Source organism: Vitis riparia, chromosome 19, assembly GCF_004353265.1.
Source record: "Vitis riparia cultivar Riparia Gloire de Montpellier isolate 1030 chromosome 19, EGFV_Vit.rip_1.0, whole genome shotgun sequence".
Lineage (NCBI taxonomy): Eukaryota > Viridiplantae > Streptophyta > Magnoliopsida > Vitales > Vitaceae > Vitis > Vitis riparia.
In genome coordinates this window covers 2,147,852-2,167,945 of record NC_048449.1, presented here as the reverse complement: position 1 = coordinate 2,167,945, position 20,094 = coordinate 2,147,852, and the positions used below count along the sequence as shown (strand labels likewise).

The following is a 20,094-nucleotide window of genomic DNA, read 5'->3' as shown; positions in this document are numbered from 1 at the left end:
CAATAATAACTCATATTTCATCATGTTGACATGAAAAAGGGTCTTATATAGTTGTTGGGGCAATAATGATTGAAAATATAATTTGGTTTGTCTTCTCGTTTTCACAACTTAGCAAGATTAACGTGTTCTCACTTGATTAATTTGTCTAACTTATTGAGCAACTTCTCACGCAATTATAAAAGAATGATGATGATAATGCAATTAATGCGACGTTTTGTCTCATTGAAATATATCATCATTAGAGTAACATGTATGACTACGAAACTTTGCCAATTGTCCTAACCACCCAACAATGTGAACAACAATAAAACTCAAAAGAAGAAACTCAGCCACATTATTTGGACTCCTCCATTGATCATTCACAAGCATGCATGAGAGGGATAGAGGTGGATGCAAGTGGGGTTATGAGGGAGGAAGGTGTGTGATGGTGAGCCTCCAAAAAGCATGCCTAGAATGTAACTTTTGGAACATGGGAAGGGCTCAAGGGATTGTTTCAAAAGGGGCATGGTAGCTACTAATATTCACATCAAGGTGCTTTGTCATTTTCATGTGCTGTGGGAGAAAATGACACACTAGGAAAATGTATGATCCCCATGCTCTTGCCTAAGGTGTAATACAGTGCAATATTTTGCTCTATTATTGGCCTTGTGTGTAGCTGTTGTGTTTATGCTCTTTTGTCTTTCCAAATGTCTCTCTTTCACTATCACAATCCACATGTTTCTAGACGTGTTTTTTCCTCTTGTGGGTGCCTTGTCATTCACTTTGCTTGGCCAATATCGTTGCAATGAGTTAACTAGGGTTTAGGATTTTAGGAGTTGAAAAAATGATGATAGATGTATTTGGGTTTATCTCCAATCAGATTGTTGTGCTTGCATCTTAGGGTTTAGGGTTTTAGGAGTTAAAAGAGTGACATTTCATATATGGTTTCTATCTTCTATCACTATCTCATATTAAATAGTTTTGCTTTCATATTAGAGTCTAGGGTTTTAGGAGTTAAAGGGTCATGATTCATGTATATTCTCTATTTTGTATCACTATCTCATATCAAATAGTTGTGCTTTTATATTAGAGTTTAGGGTTTGAGGGGTTGAAAGATCGAAGATTCTTGTATGTTCTCTATCATGTATTAAATAATTTTGCTTTCATATTTGTTAAAAAAGAATGGAAAAATTGCTAAGTCAATATGAAAGATTTGCTTTATGATTTTTGTTTTTAATTAACCCATTGGCAAATGGAAGTGCAAAGTATATGAATTTTATGAATTAGTTAACCTAATTGATTTTATTAAGTTAAGAAAAATTGTCAGTCTCGGTATTGAGAAACACTTTTTGACATCTTACTGATTACCATTATTTAATCTCATTTAGATACGTGTAAAAAGGTTAAAGAAAATGTTATTAGGAGTATGAAAAATATGACCAAATTATAAAAAATTGATTAGGGTATTTACAAAAAATAAAATAAAAAAAACGAAAAGAAAAAGGCAATCAAGATATGGATCACTTTTGAACAATATCTTTTTGGTAGTATTTTCTTAAAGAAAATTAACACCTTATTTTTATTTTTATTTTTTTTTTCATTTTTCATTTTTCATAATATTAAGATATAATTTTTCTTTAACTTAAAAAAATAAAATAATAAATAAAATTAGATATTATAACAAACCCAAGTCAAACAAAAACCAATATTCAAAATCCCACATGGGAAATTTTATTAAAAATTCCAAACCTCTCAACCATGGAATAACTTACTTCAAAATCCTATCCATTGTCTTTGGAACCAATAAAAAACTAGCACCCCATATTCTCTCATCTCATTTTTAACAATTTCAGAGGTAGCTTGACTATTAAAAATGACTTGTGAAGACAAATCAACTATAGTAAAACCAAGAAAATCTTTCTTTACTTCATCTATGTTCACCTCTCTCGAATCAAGAACAATTTTATATGGGCACCCACATGCCATAAGCACACATGATTATAACGCTAAAAAACTATATAATTAATTAAGAATTTATATAGCATGCTTTCCTAAAAATTGGGAAGACTTTACCAATAATGTTTTCTTTTTGGAAACAATGAAAGAAAATTATATATATATATATATATATATATATTTTAAATTAAGAATATTTTTATATTTTTATATTTTTATATATGTAAATTCTCGCAATGGGAATTCATAACTTTGTTTTATCATTAGATGTCATGGGCCTAAAGTAACATTGGAAATCTAGAAGGGCCATCCTAGGCCCAACTTTGGGTTTGTTATTAGATGGAGGTCCAAGACCAAGCCCAAGCACATACCCTGGATATTTACAATGGGCCTAGTGCAGACCATTTTATAAGCCCACAACCCATTTTTGTGAGATAGGATACTATAAAATTATATTAAGTTACAAATTTGTCCAAAATTTTCAATATTGGCTAATAAACCAATGATATATATTAAGTTGACTTGAGTTAAAGTCTTAATTTTTTTTTTTAAATTTTGGAATTTACAAGTATTTTTGATGATTTATTTTTAATTTGATTAATAATTTACTTTTAAAATAATCATCATATTTTCTTGACCCAAATTTATATATTTTAAAATTTTATTTTAGAAGTTAAAAATAGTAATTTCTATATTTTTCTAAATTCTCCCAAAAAAAAAATTAAATTATTGTACTCATAGAGATGATTCAACAATTGGTGTAACTCTTCTTTCTTCAAATTTCAATCTATTCCAACAATTACTAATAATTTCCTATTTGATTTTCACTTATAAATTTGAGAACAAAAAGATACATATACCCATTTTCCATATTTCTCTTCTCCCTTCTTTATTTTTTATTACATAATTTTCACAAAGAAAATTCAATAAATTTTAATATCTATATAATTTACGTCTATAAAATTTGAAAATCAGTTATAAAATTTTAGTATATTATTTGATTTTCTTATAAAGTTTTGTACACTATCACCAATTTCATATCTTAATGACAATTTTCATATTTTTTTATTATTTTTTCGTATTTTAATTATATTTTTGAATTAAATTAGAACATTTGTCATTGATAAGAAATAATAGCTCTTTGAAAAATAATTTTGATTTGGTACGTAAATATGATTCACTATTAGTGATTTTTGATACTAATTATCTTGTCAAGAATTTTTTAGAATTTCATGAGTTTATTTTATTTTTTAATTTTAAAATTTTCAGAAATTTATTTATTTTTGTTTGAATTTCTAATTATATTTTTCTCCTTCAAGTTTATTTTTGAGGTGAAGAAAGAGTTGGAGGCTTGGAGCTCTCAGCCGCCAAAACACATGCTCATATTTCCTCTACTTCGCTTCTCTCCTCCTCCTCTGTGGTTGCAGCGGCTCCCATGTCAACCCCTAACCCCATTTTCAAAATTTTCCCCAAAACTCCCCTACCCAACTATCCACTCCTCGCCATTTTCATCTCCTCTTCGCATTCTCCCCGCAAAATTTTCTGGGTATCCCAGAAAATTTCCGAATTCTCTATTATCGAGTTATTTGGCTTCCGCTTCAGCCGGGGAGGATGAGTTCGAAGTTGAATTGGACCGCCTATTGGCTCTGTTGCCGGAGGAGATGCGTCGGAGAGTAAGCGAGCACGCGGAGCTCCACCAGTTGATTGAAGTTGTCATGGATTTGGGTCGGAAGCCGCTGGCCCGGTTTCCCTCCGGCGACTTTGTTTTGTCGGATTGTCCGATCACTGTTCAGGATATTGAGTTTGCTACTTCTCAGGTGAGCTTGTTTTTTTATTTTAGTTTATTTTTTTGCCTTCTACATGTTTGATTAAATGTTCTAGATTGTAATTTGGCAATTTAACAACCATGAGTAAACTTTTTGGTCAATTGGTAGCTTAAGAGAGGCTTTTAGAAACCATGAGAAATTTAGTGGCTGTGTGAATTTGAAAATGGAAGGGGAAAGTGATGGTTGCCATTATTATATGTGGTGGATTGTGTGTAATTGTGGTTCTTGGAAAGGAGTCATTTCTGTAAGAAACAGATTGTAGTCAGGTTTAAGATGACGTAGAATCTTGTTGAAATTCATGGTGGGGGAGTTTTATTTGATATTTGTATGGGTGAATTCAACTTGAAATTTAAATTGGGAGAGTTCAATTTGAAATTTGTCTAGGGTGAGTTTAACTTTGAAATTTGTTATAAGATTTGGATGCTGGACTTTCATCTTGGCAACAAGATCAGTTCATGGGAAAGTTTTCTTGGCTAAAGTGAGTCAAGTGCACATTTTTGGAAAAGTTAGCACTGATTCATCTTGAGGGTGTTTGGCAAATCGACTTAATGACTTAAAGTGACTTAATAACTTAATTAAAGTTATTAACTAGATTAAGCATGTTTAATAAAATAACTAAATATTACAACTTAAAGTTAAAAACGACTTTAAGTAATAAGTCAAAATAGTTGACTTATTTTTAATCTCAATTTTTTTTTATCTTATTTGCCCACATCTAATGAGAATATATTTAACAATCACGACTTTGCATTCATAGGTCATTTTTTATGGTAATTTATTGCTTAAAATTAGTAAAAATAAATATTAGTTAAATTTTTTAATAATAAGTATTAATTATAACTAATGAGGGTAAATATGTCAATTTAATGACTTAAAATATATTTGATCAAACAACCTTAATAGTTAAAGTAAAAAATAAGTAATAAATTTTAAATTACGACTGAAGAACAATTTAACTTAAAGTTAACTTAAATCATTAAGTAATAAGTATTAAGTTTTACGAAGCACCCACTTGGTCTAGATTCCCTTATAGTGTGACCCATACCACGCGATCTTGAAAATTTGCATTGACTGATTCAACTGTGCAGTAATGTGGTAATCCTAAGTCTTATTCTATGAAGTGCATATGAATCCCTTTGGCTGCATTTTGAAGGTATTTAAAAATATTGAGTGAAGGAAGTTATCAAAGGTTATTTTTGTGCAATAGTTACATGTTCTTATGAGTCCATCATTAGGAGTATATAAGGTCTTGGATATTGGTATGGGAGGTTGAGGTAAATGGAAGAAATGTTATAATTTGAGGCAATAAGTTATTCAATTGACTTCATCGCCTAGTTTGATCAGTTCACTAAACAACCCAACTTATTGAAGAACAAATGCAAAAATCTCCCACCCTGCCAAATCTGAAGCTTTCATTTGGTTGAGTGCTCATTACTGAGAATTGTGGACAGAGCTCTTCTCTTTATAACTGAAGTGCCAGTTGGCTTAGTTGCAACACAGAACGCAACTTGGAAGGTACCATCCCTCATGCCACTTTGTGCTGTCATTATCATGTTGGCTCACCTTTTGCTGTTAATGATAGGCATATTTGGCTCTACTGGAACAATCATGTGTCTCATTGTATAAAAATCTCTGATTTCTACCATCTCGGCCCTATTCCTAGGCCCTTACCACTTATATAGATGTTGAAAAAATTAAGATCACAGTCACCCCTTGGAAACCTTGGAAAGACCTCTATTAGAGGTTTTCAAATTGACAAGGAAAATGTCCATATGGTTTTGTATGGAAGTTGGGAGAAAGTGCAAGATTTATTGCTAAACTTTGGGATCTTCTTGAAGGTTTAGACCTTATCAGACAGAAAGGCCCAGTAGTCACTATTTACAACTTATTATTTGATAGTTTCCAATCCTTGTTATTATTATAGTTGAATTACTGTCATCTCAATTTTCTTGGAAATAAGTTATCCTTTTTGAAGAAAGTGGTGAAAGAGACCAAGTGCTTTCAACTTACTAGAACCTTGTATTACAGGTTGGTGACTTTGCCATTGATAACCGGGCAGGTATCAGCCGGACGTTACACCGCATAAGTGCTATAAGGAATCGGAAGGGTGCAATTATTGGTTTAACTTGTCGTGTTGGTCGGGCAATATCAGGAAGTGCCAACTTGTTGCAAGATTTGGTTAAAGATGGGGCTTCTTTGTTGCTCATTGGGCCTCCAGGAGTAGGAAAAACTACAATTATCAGGTTTGTTACTTTGATTTCTGATGGTTGCAATCTTGATGACAAGATTAACACTTGTTTTCCCCTTGTGTTTTAAGTAAAGTAAATTATCTATGTCCCCAATGATGATACTTTCTTCATTCCTACACAAATGTTAAAAAGGTCTATATTTCTATTTTGCTGTTCTAATTTCCTTTTTTTTTTTTCCCTCCTGAATTGTCAAGGTGCAGTTTCATTATTATTATATTTGTTTGATAGTAAAATTGCATTCATCATGATTTTACTAGGATGTTGAAAGGACTGGGTTAGATTTCTGTTGTCACATTCTATTTTCACTTTTCTTAATTTGCATTGTCAGAGTTCTATTGCTATAACATCTGCTTGATGATTGGGTCCTTGTTACAACTTTTTCTATTTTTGACCAATGCTTGCTACCATGGAGATGTTTTTGTGAAACTACATACAGTTTATTTGTTCTTTTTGTTCATTGGGGCTAAATCTTTTAACTGCAGACATATCTCTCCATAATCTCATGTAAAGAGTTTCTCTAATTTAAATTCTAGAATCTTATTTTACATTCATATTTTTCATTGATTACAAAAATTGATGCCATATGACATGGCTGAAGTGTCTTTGATTGACATTCTGATTCAGTTAATGCTCTTTCCATGTGACATCAACAGGATGAATGCTTCATGATGATGAAAATAGTATGGTCTATGTTGGCCAATGGATCCGTAGGACAAGGATCCTAGTGGTCTTTTGGGGAATAAATTATAGTTAATGCCTTTTTGTAAGTGGGTTAGCAAATAGAAGGAACCTTTGCTGCTTATGCAAACAGAAGAAAGAAATAACCAATCCCATCCTTATCATTATGAATGGACTAGTAGGTTGTGGTCTTTACTTTGCTCCCCTTTAGAAGTGAGTTGGGTCTGTCCTGGAATGGTCAAAGAGCTTTTGCTTGGTTGGCGTGGTAGCTCCCTGGGCAAGAAGCACAAAAAGATGTAGAGGGTGGCTCCTTTTATTCTAGTGTATATGGAAAGAGAGAATAGAAAGGAAGACCTTGAATATTCAAATTTGGCCCCTAAAGACCACTTCCTCAAAATATTTTTCTTTTGGTCTAGGGAAGTGTGTGAATATCACTCTTCTTTTCTAGACCTCATTGATTGCTTGGGAATGGGTTAGGCTCTATTTGGGCATTGTAATTTTTCTTGTTCCTTTTCTTGTTTTCTGTGCTGTGTTATTGCGTGCCCCCTTTTTTTATCAGGCATTTTTTAAATAACATTTCAAATTGCAAAAAAAAATAAAAAATAAAAAAATCATGTAACACTGGGTAGAGTATCATAGGTTGTACTTAGCTATTGTTTAAGATAACCTGCATTTCCCAACTTTGTAGGGAAATAGCTAGGATGCTTGCAAATGATTACAAGAAACGTGTGATGATTGTTGATACCTCAAATGAGATTGGTGGGGATGGTGATATACCTCATGCAGGAATAGGTAATGCTCGTCGGATGCAAGTTCCCAACTCTGATATGCAACATAAGGTATGAGCTGTGCTTTGCTAACAGTGTCCTTAATATGCTTAGGTTGAGATTCCTTGATAATGGCTTTGATTATCAACTGAATATTACCCTAGTGGATGATTATGTGCAATGCTTGTTGTCTCTGAAATACTATCCAAACAGATGAGGGTAAGTGACTATTATTGAAACCAAGTAATAAGAAATATTGGGAGTTTGCTATTGTGATTTTGGAAGTTGGATATGGCCTATACATATCCTATTAATATGAATAAGTATAGAATTCAGATAGTTATATCAGTGATTTAAATGGGACTGATATATAGAGTATTGGTATAGTATCTTTGTTTTTACTTGATTATTCAGCAGTAAATGAGCAAATGGTTAGATGAAGATGAATTTTCATGGTTTTTCCTTCTGATTATGTGGATTTTGTTATGACTAATGTTTGTAGATTATTGTATGTGTAAATACAAACTGCAAGCACCATTCAATTTATATGTTGTTCTATCCTAGCAATATCATAAATTCTACTAACAATATCATAAATTCAACACCTTTTCATTACACTTGATCGGAATGTGCCAACTATGTAGGAATTTTGAATATTAAAATGGTCTGAGATAGGGGATTTTCATTGTATTTAGTTCTGCATAGGATACATTATGTTTATATCCGATCATCTTTACTGATATTCTCTTATGATTGTTGCTTTTTCAACTAAAGGCAATGTGATCCATTGGACTTATTCTTATTTGTTTTGTTACATTTGATTTGAAACCTCTTACTTTTATTTCTTGCTAAGCATTTCTTGATTAGCCTCAAAAAATAAATCAATATCTTTGATTTCTTCTATAGAAAGTTTAACAATTCAGTCTTTTCTATAGAGACCAAAGCATCATGAATGTGGTCACTTTCCATAAGATTTTGCTCCTATCACCCAAAACCGAGCAAAACCAACCATCTGTGGGAATACCAAATAAGAAGATAATTCGAAGTTGGATAATGTTAAGAAGTCCCTTCTGGACTACATAAATTTGACACAATAACCAAAGCAACATTTTCTTTGGACACTCTGCTTTTGTATTTATTGCAGTGTGTTAGGAGCAAGATGAATCTGATAATTTCATTCTAACATTTTCTTCTTGTGAAACAAGTTCTGTTTTGATTTTTTTTCCCTAGTCTCCATGAGATGTCAAGGTTAATATTTCTTACTGTACTTCGTTCATGAGAATTCTTATCAGTGCTTATTATGTGGGTATTGAAGATGTACTGCATCTTTCTCTCATTTTCTAGAATAATTTATGTCTTCTATTTATGAGAATCCTATTAAATTCAGTTTTAATTGGTAACTCTTGGAAATTTGTCCTTCAACAGGGTAACATTATCTTTAAAAATTCTGAAGGCCTTGCTGGTTGGTGGCAAGTTAGACATAATAAGGCTCAGGGCTTTAACGTTGAACTATGAATTGTTGAAACCTAGTATTAAGAATCAACTTTGCAATTTGTTAATTTGTCTCTGATAAAAGGAAGGCTCATTAGAGGCTAAGTCCAATATTTTTAAAATTTCACTAGTGGTAAACATGGTATGATTATTTTAGAGGCTTTGATAAGCCTTTGGTTTTTATTTTTTGTTTTTCCCATTAATTTCCTCAATCATTCTTTTGTTTCTCCTTTACTTTTCATTTCCTTCCTCAAAAATGCTTTGCCATTTCCTAGCTAAAAGTTTAGGATCAATCCATCTAAATTGGTCAGGTGTTCAAATTGTACCCTATAATTTGTGTGTTGAGCAGACAAAGTTTGATTGTTAGAACCATTTCCCTACCTCATATTAGAGTTTTTTCATTGATAATTTCCTATGTATAGACACACTGACACATTTAATAGTTGAGGTAATAATTTGAATAGACCATGACTTTGTTACAGTAGTAGGTAACATAATACTTAATATCGTTTTGAATTTCCACTTGATTTTTAGTTTTATGCTACTTGGAACATGTGCATCTGTTGAAGAATGGTTGTTCTTGATAAAAATGTGAGAACTATGTTTCATTATATATATTTTGTACTCCATTGTCTACAAATTGGTATAGGATGCTCATGTTTTTAGTTCTACATTATCAGGTACTAATAGAAGCTGTTGAAAATCATATGCCTCAAGTGATTGTAATTGATGAAATTGGCACGAAGCTTGAAGCCATGGCTGCTAGCACAATTGCACAACGTGGGATTCAGCTGGTTGCCACTGCTCATGGAGTAACCATAGAGAATTTGATAATGAATCCTTCTTTAGAGATGCTTGTTGGAGGAATCCAGGTGAAATAGTATGGGATTTGAATTTTTTTGTTTTTTTTTATTTTTGCTTGTTTTGTTTTGTTTTTTTTTTTTCTTTCTGTTTGTTGAATCTAAAACATATGGGGAACCTGTTTTTCTTGTTATAATGTGGACATTGCCACAAGTATTGTTGTCTACTTACAAGCTTTTCACCATGCAACCTCAAAATAGTATTAATGGCCACTTGGGTGCTGTTGACAAAAAGGGTGAGTGATGCGCATGGATCATTGTGATAGACATGGGAAAAATTGCTATGCTAGGTTTTTTAAATACTAGAGGCATTGTTGTTGATTACTTGGTAGTTTCAGATAAGAATCACATTTTAACATGTTAGCAACCTCTTAGTTGTCTTACAAGTCAAACAACATAGATCTATTGATACAGGGATTATTGATACAGTATTTCAAGACTGTCTTCAGCAATGAGAAGACTTTCAGAGATCATTGAGGATTTGGAATTAAGGGATCTCCCTTTGCAGGGGGGGTCTTTCACGTGGAGGGGTGGGTTGAACAACCAGATTTAGTCAAGGTTGGATAGATTTATAGTTTCAGAGGATTGGGAGTGTTATTTCAGTGGGGCAATTCAAAGTCTTTTACCTAGAATTGTTTTTGACCACTGCCCAATTTTGTTGGACTGTAGAGAAACAAGGAAGGGGCCTTCTCCCTTCAAGTTTGAGAACATGTGGCTGAAGGAAGAAGGTTTTAAGGATTTGCTAAGGAATTGGTGGGTGGGCTTCCAATTTAGAGGTTCCTTCAGTTTCACGCTGTCTGAAAAGCTGAAAGCGCTTAAGGCCTGCTTGAAGATTTGGAATAGAGAAGTGTTTGGTAATGTGACTGCTAGAAAAGAATCAGCTTTAAAGCGGATGATGTTTTGGGATTCAATAGAAGGGGATAGGATAGGGTGTTGACTGCTGAAGAGCAAACTCTCAAAAAGCAGGCTTTGGAGGAGTATAAGAAGTGAGTGATAATGGAAGAGACATCATGGAGGCAAAAGTCTAGAGAGTTATGGCTGAGGGAGGGTTACAAAAACACTGGCTATTTTCATAAAATGGCCAATGCTCATAAGAGGGTCAACTCCCTGGTGAAGATCAAGATAAATGGGGCGTGGGTATTAGAAGAATGTGACATCAAGGAGGGTGTGGTTCAGGCTTTCCACTCTCTGTTGTCGGAAACAGATGAGTGGAGGCCCAGATGCAATGGGCTGCAGGTTGGGGTTTTGGAAGGGGAACTGCAGCTTTGTTAGAGGCTCTTTTTTCTGAGGAAGAGGTGTTTGGTGCTCTTTCGGATCTCAATGGGGATAAAGCTCCTGGTCCTGATGGTTTTTCAATGGCGTTTTGGCAATTTAGTTGGAGCTTTCTGAAGGAGGAAGTTATGGGGTTCTTCAAGGACTTTCATGATCAGGGCAAGTTCGTCAAGAGCATTAATGCCTCTTTTATGGTTTTAATTCCTAAGAAAGGAGGAGCTGAAGACCTCAAGGACTTTAGGCCTATAAGCTTGGTGGGAAGTCTTTATAAGTTGTTAGCGAAGGTGTTAGCTAATAAGCTTAAAAAGGTGATGGGTAAGTTAGTGTCCAAGTCCCAAAATGCATTTGTGGAGGGAAGACAAATCCTGGATGCCTTGTTGATTGCGAATGAGGCGATACATTCGATGCAGAAAAGTGGGGGAGGTGGCATCCTTTGTAAGCTGGATATTGAGAAGGCATATGACCATGTGAATTGGAGTTTTCTTCTTTGGTTGATGGAAATGATGGGTTTTGGAGCCAAGTGGATTAGCTGGATTCAGTGGTGTATTGGGACTGTCAGTTTCTTCGTCCTTATTAATGGAACTTCCTCAGGATTCTTTCCAAAGTTCTAGGGGTTTGAGACAGAGGGATCCCTTATCCTCCTATCTGTTCGTGATTGTCATGGAGGGGGGGGGGGGGGGGGTGGGGTTTGCCGGGATGATAGCTCAGTGGTAGAGGATGTGTGGGAGTGGAGATTGCTCATTTGCTGTTCGCGGATGACACTTTAGTTTTTTGTGAGCCTTCCATTGATCAGGTGTCCTACTTGAGTTGGCTTCTTATGTGGTTCAAAGCCATGTCAGGATTGAAGGTGAACTTGGACAAAAGTGAGATCATCGCGGTGGGAAGAGTGGAGAATGTAGAGGAAGTGGCCCTTGAGTTTGGTTGCAAGGTTAGCAAGCTCCCTTATTCTTATTTGGGTCTTCCTTTGGGGGCTCGTTTCAAGGAGGGGGCAACTTGGGACGGAGTAGAGGAAAGGTTGAGGAAGAGGCTTTCTCTTTGGAAAAGGCAGTATATCTCCAAGGGGGGCAGAATGACCTTGATTCGGAGCACTCTGTCCAGCATGTCTATCTACTGTTTGTCCCTATTTCAGATGCCAAGAAACGTGAGTTTGAGATTGGAGTGGATCCAAAGGGACTTTCTTTGGGGTGGTGGGGCCCTGGAAAGGAAGCCTCATTTAGTGGAATGGTCTATTGTTGCTTAGATAAACGAAAGGGTGGATTGGGTGTGAGGAACTTGGCGTTGTTAAATAAGGCTCTCCTATGTAAGTGGAGTTGGCGTTTTGTGGTGGAAGGGGAAGCTTTATGGAGGCAAGTTATAAGTGCAAAGTATGGGGAAGAAGAGGGTGGTTGGAGGTCCTGTGTTGTGAAAGGCAGTTATGGGGTTGGTTTGTGGAAAGCAATTAGGAGAAGTTGGGATGTGTTAGGTGACAATTTGGTTTATTTTGTGGGAAATGGTAGGAGGGTTAGATTTTGGAAGAATAAGTGGTGTGGAGATGATCCGTTGTGTACTTCTTTTCCTTCCTTATTTGCTATATCCTTGGATAAGGAGGCTTGGGTGGGGGATGTGTGGAGCCATTCTGGAGGGGGAGTGTGGGCTCCTAGGTGCTCTAGGCGGATTAATGATTGGGAAGTGATTGAGGTGGAGTGCCTTCTTTTAAGGTTGCAAGGGGGGAGGGTTTATAGTGATGTGGAAGATCAAGTAAATTGGACTAAGGCAAAAGACGGAAGATTTTTAGTTAAGTCTCTTTGCAAGGCGTTGGAACTGGAAAGACGTGAAGAATTTCCTGCACGCGTTATTTGGAATTCTTTGGTGCCTCCGAGGATGAGTTTTTTTGCTTGGGAGGCTACGTGGAAAAAGGCCTTAACCTTGGATCGTATTCAGAAAAGAGGGTTCTCCTTGGCTAATAGATGTTATTTGTGTATGGCAGAGGAAGAGTCTATTGATCACATTCTCCTGCATTGTGCGTTGGCCAGAAGTATATGGAGCTTACTTTTTTCCCTCTTTGGGGTTTCGTGGGTGCTCCCCTCTTCAATTAGAGAGGCGTTATTGGGGTGGTTAGGGCCTTGTGTGGGAAAGGAAATGAAGAAAGTGTGGCTTTCAGCTCCCTTGTGCCTTTTTTGGATTGTTTGGAAGGAAAGAAACAGTAGGGCGTTTGAAAATGAAGAGCAATCGATTCATGGGTGTAAATTGGTTTTACTTTGTAATCTGTGGGCGTGGACCAGAGGGTTTTCTAGTTCTGGTCCCCCCTCCATTGTAGATTTTGTTGATTGGTTAGGCCCTGGTTAAAGGTTTTTTCCCTCTCTTTTGTATACCTCCTGTATACACTGGGGTGTTTCCTTGAAGTGCCTCTTTTTTCTTAATATATTTCTCTTTATTCATAAAAAAAAAAGGGATTATTTTTACTTCATTCCAATTCTTTAAATTTTTAGAAACCCTTTGTCAACTGTGTTATGGGGAAGAATTTGTGCACGTTTATTCTGAATAATTGCACGAATGCCTGCATTTTTCAGAGTGTAACACTAGGGGATGAAGAGGCAAGCCGAAGGGGGGTACAGAAGACAGTGCTTGAGAGGAAAGGTCCCTCAACATTTAGTTGTGGTGTGGAGATAATTTCAAAAACTGAGTTGCAAGTTCATCCTAGCTTAGAAGCTACTGTGGATGCTATCCTTTCAGGTGTTTTCTTCTTGTTTAAGGGAAAAAGAAACACCAAAAAAAGAAAAATCCTTCCTATTTTGTTCATATTCCAAATCAAAAATTTGTTGAATCTGTCCTTATGGTTTGATTTGCTATTACTGTTCTGTTTTTACAGGTCGATTCCCACATTTTGAAGTGAGGAAGATAAACTCTCAGGGAGTAGAAAACAAAGTACAAAGTGAAGCTTTTGTTCACAATTCATCTGATGAGAAAAATGAGGTGGTTGAAGATGGTCTGGAGATGAATGAGGAAAGCAGTACCCTTGATGAACTCATTTCTGAACCTCCTCCAGACATGGGGGGGAGTTCAGCGCAAGATACGTCACCTGTCCGAGTATTTGCTTATGGGGTAAAATATTTTGATCTTGCAAGTCTGAAAAATTAATGCAATCTAGATTTTCATTATACTTCAAAGTTCATTTATCAGTTTCTGTGTTATCTGAAGGGGGAGCATGGAGATTACTGGTTCTGCTTCTCTCCCTAATTTTGCTTGACCTTCATAAATGTTAACCATTTGACCAAAAAGCTTAAACTGAATGGGCCAACTCTGCATATTAAATTGACTCAGGCTAAAGCCCTAACACCCTGCCTCACCAGCAACTTTCTTTGAATTTGCATACGGGCTCAGTAAATGGGAAAAAGTAAACATTGGTGAGGTTTGAACTCATCTTGTAAACCAAGACTGGTACCATGTTAAGCTACCAATTTGACCAAAGAACTTAAGATGTTATATAATGAGCTTCTTCTATACATATCAAACTAACTTGGGCTAAAGCTCTAACAGTACGACTCCTTCTGAGCCAAAGTCTTCTAGATAGTCCACCTATGCTCACTAATATCACTACTTGGAAAACTATATAGGATATTGGCCAAGAAAGACATAATGAAGTACACTTCAGTTTCCAGAACAGAAAATTTGAAATTGTTCCACTGTTCATGTTTGAAGTTGAGTGACAATGTTTATGCATGGATACAAAGATTTGCAAGGATGATCATATTGGGGCTAAGAGTAGGAAACCGTCTTTTTCTTGGACTAAAGATACATACATGAAGACAGGAGTCCTTCCTTCCAATTTCTTGTTAGTATGCTCGGTCTTACCTACATTAGATTGTTTTACTTTTCATAAAATGCTAGCTTTAATGAGATTTCAGTATTTGTGAAGCCGTTTCACCTACATGGCATGCATAGACCTTTATGTTTTTATCAACTTATGCAGTCGAGCTGAAATATGCTGACAGGAATGGAAATGTAAATGAACATTAACTGCTCCTGAATAATCCCTCTCTTTTGAATGCCTTTTCTGCTGATACTGTATTTGAAAATCTTTTCCTGCCAAAAGTTTAAATTTTGAATGTATTAAATCTAATCTTGTTTCAACTTCCTGGTTAAAATGAGTAAATCCTGAGTTTTAGAACTTAGTTGCTAATGCATAATAAGAAACTGTTGGATTTGGAACTTATAAGGTGAATAGTTTTTCTAGATCCTGGAGACAAGCGTGATTCAAGGGATTAAACAGTTGAAAATGAATGATAAAGTTGATTTAACTGATAATATCAGCGAAGCAGATGCTCTACTTGCCTTGCAGTCCAAACTCAAGAAGAATTCACGGATTCAAGCTGCTGCTAAGTCTCACGACATACCCATCTATGTGACAAAGGTAATTAATTGCTCTTTGCCTCAACAATCATTTTCACTTATTTTCATTGTGTAATTCCTTTCTTCTCTTGTAGACATGCTCATTAGTGCAGATAACAAAGGCTGTTAGAGCAATACTGAACGGTCATGCGGATGATTTAAAGGATTTTGGATCAGAAGACAAAATAAATTTGTCAGAGAGGATTGATGCCCTGGAGGTGAAAATGGATTTTCATTTTGGCTTGCATTTTTCTAGATTTTTTTTCTTTTTCCTAAATGGAATGCTTTTAGAAGGGTACAACTTGCATTTTCTTTTTCTTTAGACTTTTCTAACAGGAATATCTTTAGAAGGCTATTGACTCCTATCGCGTTTAATGCCTTGCCCTATATCCTCTAGGGCATCTAACAAGCCAAACATAGCAAACCTTTTCCAGGCTCTGCTAGGTACTCTTAACTCTAATTTTGAACAGGCTTGGGTTTGTTCTTGCTCTTCATGAGGCTCATTTTCAGCATGTTCATCAGTCATTTTGGGCTACGTTGGCCTTAGCCCAACTGTGTAGTCGAGTCAAAACTGGCCAATTACCTTAATGCCATGTGCTCAAACCTCCAACCAGAAAATAAGTTCACAGTTATAAAATATGGTTTCAGCAAAGAACAGAGACCTCCCAAGTTATGGTTTAGCCTGTTAAGCTAAACAAACTTGCACTGGAACTCTAGCCCCAGTCAGGAGCCTTAAAATTTAACTCTGGCATGCATTCTTTAGGGCCAGGGACCTGACTTGGCTTGTTCTCAACTCTAATCCTTCAAATTTTGTCTGGAAAGTCTAATGAGCACAGAATAGGTTTAGGAACATCAAATATGGCTCTCAGAATATGTTTAAAATCATAGATAGTGTCCATGCTAGAATATGTAAAATAGGACTAGATCACGAAAAAATTCTGAAGTAAAACCACTACTCAGGACAGGGAAGGGTGTTGATAACCAGGATATCTCCTATAGCAGCCATTTTCACTATGCCAGCTTAATCGTTTGTGAGGAAGAGATGAAATTATGCGTGTCTATAGCAGAGATGTAGTTCTCTCTATAAACCAGTAGCAAAATCAATTACCTTTTTTGTCTCCAAAGGGTTAGTGAACTTTAAAATATAGTTGTTCATTAAACTGGCATATGATTCAACTCTAGTTGTTCTCCATTTTACAGGAGGCTAGATTGGCAATTGAACAGGTAGTGATCCCCGAAGGGGAACCTGTGGAGCTACTCCCAAGGCCATCCCATATTATGCTTCTTCAGAGGGACCTTATCCGGAAATATAAGCTACAGTCAGAGAAAATTGGTACAGAGCCAGATGTGAGACTACGCATACTTCCATTTCAAACTAGGACGGATGAAGATAGACACACCAGTGAATCAGATGTCCTAGATAGCGGGCTTGATGACTTCATCTGCAGCAAAAATGGCACAATTGGTACACCCAATACTGTTGATAGATTACCTCTCCTACCTGAATAGTCATTAGAATTTGTCTCGGTACATTATCTTGCTTGTAGTTGACATACCTGTCTTACAAAGCTCTTGCTATGCCTGGTTTTGTGTACTGCTGGGGCATTAGACTCTTGTAAATAGGCTTTCTCAAATTCATGAAACATTCACAAGCCTGTAGGGGCTAAATTGGAAGACCCACCTACCAAATTGGTGTCGCATTTTACACTCTTTGTTGCAAAAGTTTTAAGCTCTACATCTGCTGTTGTTTGATTGGCAAGAGAGTGCCCTGCCAAGGATAAAACAGCCAGAGGGAGAAAACTTCACCAGGATACCCACTTTGTATTGTGTTTGTCTTGCCTTTTCAGTCTCTCATCAAAGGCTACCTTGTAAGATTGTGAAACTATCAAATTCTCCCAGTTGTTAAAGTTGTTAATGTTATCACTTGATCCATCTTCTATCGACTCATTTTGGTACCGCTTTAGCTGAAATTTTCCAAGCATGATATTGATATCATAAAAGTTTCATTCCATAATTTTTTGCATAAATTAAATTAAAGTTTCAATAAAAGGGAATATTTCCCTCAATTTTGTAATTGGTTTTTTTTTCTAACCTTTTTAGTAAAATTATCTTAGCAGGTATTGAAGCTCATATCGAACTAAAAAAAGAATCTTTGGTTTTAAACTAAATAGAGAAGTCAAGAGGTTTTTTTCTAATCTCAACTAGAACTTCTAAATTAGATAATTTTATTAGATGGTTTTTAGCTTGAAAAAAAATCTTAATATAGAAATTTAAAAATTGTTATTACTAGTAAAATCCTTAATCATTTCTTCTAAATTATAATTTTTAAATTCAACTTCTTATTAAAATAAATTATTTTAAGAAGTTCATATTAATGGCCTTTCATTTCATTTCATACTATAGTTTTAGATAAAGTCTAGTTTAATGTGCTTATGGTTAAGACATAACCACTTCCTAATTATAGGGTTTGCTTGTCAAGACATATGTCTTATTGAAGAGGCATGTTGTGTTGACTTTATTTTTTCTTTTTAAATATTTCTATCCTTGGTATTTTTAATTGTCCATTGAAATTTTTATAATTTCATTATTATTTTTATTTAATATTTTTTTTAAACGTTTGAAATCTTAAATTTTTTATTGATTAAATAATATTTTAAATTATATTTTATAAAATTGATATACATCCCAAACCATATTTCACTTTACTCATACGTTAGGTGCAACACAAAGTTGCATAGTGTTATTTCATATAAATTTGCTTTTGAAAAAGTAATAGAAATATTTTTGGGGATTTTTTGTAAATTTATTTTTGTAAATCGTAATAGATTAATTTAAAAATAAATTAATAAAGGATGCAATATCTTTTACTTTATTCTCAGTACAATTATCCTTCCTTTAATACTCAAAACACTATCCACCCAAAAAAAGTGCTTCTCAGTAATGCTTATTAAATATGGAAATCTAAGTACTCTAAAGCCAATATTCATATGAAAAAGCAAATTTCTATTAATTGGAGAAAAGTATAATTTCTTTAATCACAAATGTACATTTGACAGATAGATTATGGAGAATCCACTAAATGCTTCCCTTTCCAATTTTTTTCTCTTAATTAATTCAAAATGCCACCCTAAAAGCAAGATGCATATTGGATATGGTTTTTTAATACATATTGACCAACAATAGGAAATTGAATCGACCCATTTTTAATTTTATGATAATCATAAGATTAGTGGCTAAAAACCGTGTTTAATCACTAACAAATCAGGGGTGCTTAGAAATTAATTAATGAAAATCTTAAGATGTCCAAGTGCTTATCTTAAAAGCACTTCCTTAGAACTAAGATAAAAAATAATGAAGTCAAAACCTTAATATATATAGTAAGCATTCTGCTAACCCACACAGCTGAGTCACTGATGCACTCATGGTTGACCACACTTCATAGTTTCAAAGAGTATAAAAAAGAAATCATCATAATAATTTATCTTTAAAAAATTAATTAAAATCCAAAATAAGTAGGTGTTGGGACGTCATTTGTATTTTTGGCCCTGGTGCCTAGGCTAGAGCCTGCGCGGCGCCCAGAGTAGCCTCCTCAGGATTCGAACCTGTGACCTTAGGGTCCATGCGGTTGCCATCCTGGTACCATCCCTAAGGTCACAGGTTCGAATCCTGAGGAGGCTACTCTGGGCGCCGCGCAGGCTCTAGCCTAGGCACCAGGGCCAAAAAATACAAATGACGTCCAACAAAAACGTCGGCCTTTTGTGCTCTGGTGCCGGGGTTCACCACTAGGGTGGGCCGGACAGTGCAGAGTCTTATGGGGCCATTTGTTTATTTGGCCTTGGGGTGACGTCCCAGGATTCGAACCTGTGACCTTAGGGTCCATGCGGTTGCCATCCTGGTAGCCAAGATGGTACCAGGATGGCAACCGCATGGACCCTAAGGTCACAGGTTCGAATCCTGGGGAGGCTACTCTGGGCGCCGCGCAGACTCTAGCCTAGGCACCAGGGCCAAAAAATACAAATGACGTCCCAACAGTAGGTTTAGATATAGAAAAGAACATAATAGAAAATTATATTAATGAAATGAATTTATGTTATATGTATATATATATATATATATATATATATATATATATATATATATATATATATATATATATATGATGAGAAGTAATGCTTATCTAGTTGCACAACCATTAGTCTATAAAATATAATAGTTCTTGGTTTGGTTTATCCATTTTCTTGATGTCATGCTTCGCATAATTGAATCTTTGAAATAGGTCATGATATTGTTTTGTATCTAAAATTGATATTTTTCATTTAATCGTTATTTTTGTCCAACTTAATTGAAATCTTACTTGCAAATGAATAAAGTGTTAAATATGGTATCAAAACTTGATTTGATGGGAGGTTGTAGATTTGATGGGAGCTCATGGGTCTACTTATAATTTGCATGTTCGTTTCCCCATTTATGGCTCATCTCTCTCTAATTTGCAGTTTTTTGTTTAATTTAGTATAGTATCAAAACTTGATTTGGTAGGAAGTTGTGAGTTTGAACCATCTTTTTGTAATTTGCATGTTTATTTTCCGATTTAGTATCTTCTCTCAATTTACAATTTTATGACATCTCTCCATGGGAGATCCTATACATT

At 35.2% G+C, this 20,094-nt stretch overlaps 1 protein-coding gene across 3 annotated transcripts; it reads left to right on the top strand.

Moving 5' to 3' along the window:
• The first annotated feature begins 3,290 nt into the window (after positions 1-3,290).
• LOC117909004 (uncharacterized protein ycf45) lies at positions 3,291-17,386 on the top strand. Of its 3 annotated transcripts, XR_004650301.1 has the most exons (10): positions 3,291-3,752; positions 5,790-6,004; positions 7,377-7,527; positions 9,627-9,818; positions 13,628-13,790; positions 13,927-14,159; positions 15,292-15,468; positions 15,542-15,664; positions 16,647-17,011; positions 17,064-17,386. XR_004650301.1 is itself a non-coding variant. In XM_034822904.1 (9 exons), exons 1-9 carry the CDS (start codon positions 3,312-3,314, stop codon positions 16,953-16,955), a joined length of 2,004 nt encoding a protein of 667 aa, XP_034678795.1. In that variant the 5' UTR covers positions 3,291-3,311; the 3' UTR covers positions 16,956-17,386. The 3 variants fall into 3 exon arrangements, 2 of the variants coding, with proteins under 2 accessions (XP_034678795.1, XP_034678796.1); XM_034822904.1 differs by having other exon boundaries at positions 16,647-17,386; XM_034822905.1 differs by lacking the exons at positions 3,291-3,752; positions 7,377-7,527 and having other exon boundaries at positions 5,931-6,004; positions 16,647-17,386.
• Positions 17,387-20,094: the final 2,708 nt, after the last annotated feature.